The sequence below is a fragment of the Arabidopsis lyrata genome, assembly GCF_000004255.2.
Source record: "Arabidopsis lyrata subsp. lyrata unplaced genomic scaffold ARALYscaffold_8, whole genome shotgun sequence".
Classification (NCBI taxonomy): domain Eukaryota; kingdom Viridiplantae; phylum Streptophyta; class Magnoliopsida; order Brassicales; family Brassicaceae; genus Arabidopsis; species Arabidopsis lyrata.
The window spans coordinates 13,097,057-13,101,988 of NW_003302548.1; the positions used below are offsets into that span (position 1 = coordinate 13,097,057).

Below are 4,932 nucleotides of genomic sequence, written 5' to 3' on the forward strand. Positions count from 1 at the left end.
TACATTTTCTTTCCATCATTTCATATCAGATATATCCCGCATTGTAACAATATCCGTACCCACGAGGTTACAAATGAGGTTCTTCGACCGATGTCTTAATAAAATGGTGTTCTGCGAAAAAAAAAAAACAAATGAGGTTACAAACAAATTTGTATAAACTGTTAGGTGTTGTTTTTCTTTGTCAATGTAGATAGAGAAATCAATTTTGGGTAGAAAGAAGTTGTGAACTAACTACCTACCAATATAACTAAAGCCACATGACCATCACTGCGATGAGAAGCTTTTGTTTCCCTCCCATTTCTCTATATTAATGCTGCTTCTCCTCTAATCCATTCCTCTCTCTCTCTCTCTCTGCTTCCATTTTTATTCTCTCCCTCATCACTGACTCGACTCGGGTCGTGACCAGGTCTGTTCTCGTCTTGATTTGGATCGAACAATTCGTTACCTTTTTTTTTAGATCTGTCTTGATTCCGATTCGTGTTTTTGATACCAAAGTTTCGATATTTACGAGGAGGGTTGCGTAAAAATCGAAACTTTTTTTTATTTTTTCTCAATCTTAGATTCGTTAATGTAGTAATGAGATCTGTTTCTTAGTGATTAAGAAATTTGGAATCGAATTAAGTGTAAAGTAGCCTAATTTCGACTTTGATTCAGGTTCTCAACATTGAAATAGCTTGTGGATCTGATCATTGTCTCTTTGTTTGTTGTGATTCTCAGTTTTTCTATTGAGCTATGGCAACGGGACAGCTTTTTTCTCGGACTACACAAGCTTTGTTCTACAACTATAAGCAGCTTCCTGTTCAACGAATGCTCGATTTCGACTTTCTCTGTGGTAATATAACAATCTACATTGTCAAGTTTTAGTTGGTTGCGATCAAGTTTTGATGTAAAAGATGATTTGCTTTTACAGGACGTGAAACGCCTTCTGTTGCTGGAATCATAAATCCTGGTTCTGAAGGTTTTCAAAAGCTCTTTTTCGGGCAGGAGGAAATCGCTATCCCTGTTCATGCCGCGTATGTTTTTAAGAATGTCAAGAGGAACTAAGTATGTGCAAATCTTGTTTTTAACTTGTGTTTTGTTATACAGCATTGAGGCAGCTTGTGCTGCGCATCCAACCGCGGATGTATTCATCAACTTTGCATCTTTCAGGAGGTTTGTTATGAGAATTTCATGGAACAAACTTAGCATGACTCTCTTTGTGATAGTTTTGTTAATGTTTTTATTCTTTCTTCTGTTCTATAGTGCTGCTGCTTCGTCCATGGCTGCTTTGAAGCAACCAACTATCAAAGTTGTGGCAATTATAGCTGAAGGTGTTCCAGAATCAGACACTAAGCATCTGATTGCTTATGCTCGTGCAAACAATAAGGTTTGTTTTGTGTGATGTTTAGCTTCAGGTAACTGTATGGTGAACTTAATTTGTGAGACTGATTGGGTTGGTTCAGGTTGTTATTGGACCGGCTACTGTTGGAGGTATTCAAGCTGGAGCCTTTAAGATTGGTGACACTGCAGGAACAATCGATAACATTATCCAGTGCAAGCTATACAGACCTGGATCTGTTGGTTTTGTCTCCAAATCTGTATGTGCTTATTCTTCAGAACTTCATATTCTGCCTAAAGCTCACTGTGATGTCTGAGATTTTATTCATTACTCTTCTTTTCCCGCAGGGTGGAATGTCTAATGAAATGTACAATACTGTTGCCCGTGTGACTGATGGGATCTATGAAGGTGAGTTTTGATGTAAAATAATCGACTAATGCTGTATTAAGCTGAAGATTATGAAGACGGTTTTATATCTGGGAATGTTGTTTTAGGCATTGCAATTGGTGGAGACGTGTTCCCAGGATCCACTTTATCTGACCACATCCTTCGGTTTAACAACATCCCACAGGTATATACCGATTTTTAATTGTTTAACATCCTGCTCACTGGTACGCCCTCTGGTGGAGTTTTAATGTTACAAATTGATCTTATATGACGCTCTTTCAGTTCAACTATGCCTTAATTCAAGAGCTACATTGCAGATAAAAATGATGGTTGTACTTGGAGAGCTTGGAGGAAGAGATGAATACTCTCTTGTTGAAGCTTTGAAAGAGGGAAAAGTCAATAAACCTGTGGTTGCTTGGGTCAGCGGAACTTGTGCACGGCTCTTCAAGTCTGAAGTACAGTTTGGTCATGCAGTAAGTAGCACGGACGAACTTTCAAAGCAATGCCTTTTTGTCTGTTGTGCAAATCAAAATAGTTCTTGAACATGTTTATGAATAGGGTGCCAAAAGTGGCGGCGAGATGGAGTCTGCACAAGCCAAGAATCAAGCTCTCATGGATGCTGGAGCTATTGTTCCCACTTCATTTGAAGCCCTCGAAGCTGCAATCAAAGAGACTTTTGAGAAACTGGTTAGTTTTCCCGAGTTCTTAGCTAGCTGGCATTGTCTTTTGTTGCAATCTTATGTGTTTCTTTTCAATTCCTCTTAAAAGGTTGAAGAAGGAAAGGTCTCTCCTATCAAGGAAGTCACTCCTCCACAAATTCCCGAGGATCTCAATTCCGCAATTAAGAGCGGGAAAGTTCGGGCTCCTACTCACATAATCTCCACCATCTCTGATGACAGAGGTATTGTTGTGTAAACTAATCATAGTCTACTGAGTTAAAACACAGCGAAATTGGAAAACGAGTTCGTATGCCTCTTTAAGCCCATTTTCTGATACTTGACAACAAAATTTGTCATCAAATTAATTTTCAGGGGAGGAACCTTGCTATGCCGGTGTTCCAATGTCTTCCATCATCGAACAAGGCTATGGAGTGGGTGATGTCATTTCTCTTCTATGGTTCAAACGTAGTCTACCTCGTTACTGTACAAAATTCATTGAGGTATCGGTTTCTCTCTTTGCCTTTTTAATCTATTCTTTCTCAATAAACAATGTTCTCATCTCTCTCTGATCTGCCACTTTTGAAAATTCCTCTGAATTAGATATGCATAATGCTGTGTGCTGATCACGGTCCATGCGTCTCTGGTGCTCACAACACCATTGTAACAGCAAGAGCAGGCAAAGACCTTGTCTCAAGTCTTGTCTCAGGTCAGTCAACATCTTTTTCCCTCACCAAACACATCAGTTTTCTTTATCGTGCAATATTCTCAAAGTCTTGAATTTTTCCAACAGGTTTACTTACCATTGGTCCCCGATTTGGTGGTGCCATTGATGACGCTGCTCGATATTTCAAGGACGCTTGTGACAGGGTAAAAGGCTATTTCATTTTCCCCCAACAGAGGATATAAATTCTTCAATCTGATATCTCATTGGTTGCTTGTCTCAGAATCTCACACCTTATGAATTCGTTGAGGGAATGAAGAAGAAAGGAATCCGAGTCCCCGGGATTGGACACAGGTAGAAAACAGAACATTGCAAGAAACAAACAAATCTGCACACATTTTTCATGTCTGAAACCTGTTGTCTTCTTTTTGGTAGGATCAAGAGCAGAGACAACAGAGACAAAAGAGTGGAGCTGCTACAGAAATTTGCTCGGTCCAACTTCCCATCAGTGAAGTACATGGAGTACGCAGTGACAGTGGAGACTTACACGCTCTCAAAAGCAAACAACCTCGTACTCAACGTTGATGGAGCCATAGGATCTCTCTTCTTGGACCTTCTAGCTGGAAGTGGGATGTTCACTAAGCAAGAGATCGACGAGATAGTTCAGATCGGTTATCTCAACGGTCTCTTTGTTCTTGCTCGCTCCATCGGTTTGATCGGGCACACGTTTGATCAAAAGAGATTGAAGCAGCCTCTGTATCGCCACCCATGGGAAGATGTGTTATACACCAAGTAAAACTCATCTCAATCCTATTTTTGTTATTATTCCAATTAATTAGCTTTTTAAAATTCTTCTGAGAGATGTTTACTAAAAAAATGCATATCTATATGCTCTTCTGTCTCTTTTGTTTTCATGTTTGTTTGTTTACTTTTTTTTTTTTTTTCCATTCTTATAAACCAATCTTCTATATGAAATGTTTTAGCTTAATAATAGCTTTGTTGGATTTAAAGGGAAAATTAGATATAAAGAATATCTACTTAAAAATTTGTCCATATATCCCATTTTTTTGTAGATTGGTCAAATAGGTTTTTTAAAAATCAAAACCCAACTTTACCCTCACTTACTCTCAAAATCAATTCAAAAAATTAAACTTCATAATTGATTTTACAAAATTAAAATAGAAATAGAAAAATCACAAAACTTCCAAATGAATAAGAGTCTTTCATAAGACCTAATAAAAGACTTTTTCCCATTCTTTTTTTCATTGCATCTGACGTGTTTTAGAAATATTTTTACCAATGCAAACTCTAAACTCTGTCTCACTTTCTGTTTGATTTAGAAATTCTCAGCTATGTCTCAATTGGTGCATGTGTAAATTCCCATCTATACTAGTATAATCGCAGCACTTTTTGTGACGGGTGGATAAAAAAGCTTTCGGGTATATCGGATATCCGACCCATTTTAAAAATTCCTTCACAAAAAATTTGTTGGGTCGGGTTATATTTAACCCAACTTATACACCGGATATTCCATATTTAATCATTTAGATTTTTAGAAGATTTGATTAAGATTTATAATTATGATTCTCCTATCATCTTTGTTTGATTTGTTTTTAACTGTTTTGAATCATCATATAATACATAAAGTAAAAAAAAAAATCAATTTTTTTTCTGCATATACTGTGATTCGAAATTTTAAAAACGGACATATATTATCCAATTGACGAAAATGTGTGTTCAACGTTCTACATCGATTAAAATATTTAGACAATGATTCAGAATCATATCATAAATAAGAACATTAATAAAATAAATGAGTTTTTTGGCGGGATGGGTTTGGCGGGACGGGTTTTTGAATCAACAATAATAAAAAGATTAAAATATCATTAATCCGCCGCTTCAATACG

General features: G+C 37.1%; 1 protein-coding gene across 1 annotated transcript; it reads left to right on the forward strand.

Annotated features, from left to right (window-relative positions):
- The first annotated feature begins 216 nt into the window (after nucleotides 1-216).
- On the forward strand, nucleotides 217-4,018 carry LOC9300060 (ATP-citrate synthase beta chain protein 2). The gene is made up of 16 exons (XM_002863938.2): nucleotides 217-406; nucleotides 718-832; nucleotides 911-1,013; nucleotides 1,087-1,152; nucleotides 1,243-1,366; nucleotides 1,443-1,577; nucleotides 1,666-1,726; nucleotides 1,813-1,889; nucleotides 2,023-2,178; nucleotides 2,264-2,392; nucleotides 2,474-2,606; nucleotides 2,737-2,864; nucleotides 2,965-3,070; nucleotides 3,155-3,231; nucleotides 3,309-3,379; nucleotides 3,461-4,018. Exons 2-16 carry the CDS (start codon nucleotides 733-735, stop codon nucleotides 3,819-3,821), a joined length of 1,827 nt encoding a protein of 608 aa, XP_002863984.1. The 5' UTR covers nucleotides 217-406; nucleotides 718-732; the 3' UTR covers nucleotides 3,822-4,018.
- The last annotated feature ends 914 nt before the right edge of the window (nucleotides 4,019-4,932 follow it).

What these genes read in the sequence shown, in the direction of transcription:
- LOC9300060 (XM_002863938.2), top strand. Translation starts at nt 733, where the DNA reads ATGGCAACGGGACAGCTTTTTTCTCGGACTACACAAGCTTTGTTCTAC. An exon ending in ACTGTACAAAATTCATTGAG is followed by an intron (nt 2,865 to 2,964) that starts GTATCGGTTTCT and finishes CCTCTGAATTAG; the next exon opens with ATATGCATAATGCTGTGTGC. An exon ending in TCAAGGACGCTTGTGACAGG is followed by an intron (nt 3,232 to 3,308) that starts GTAAAAGGCTAT and finishes TGCTTGTCTCAG; the next exon opens with AATCTCACACCTTATGAATT.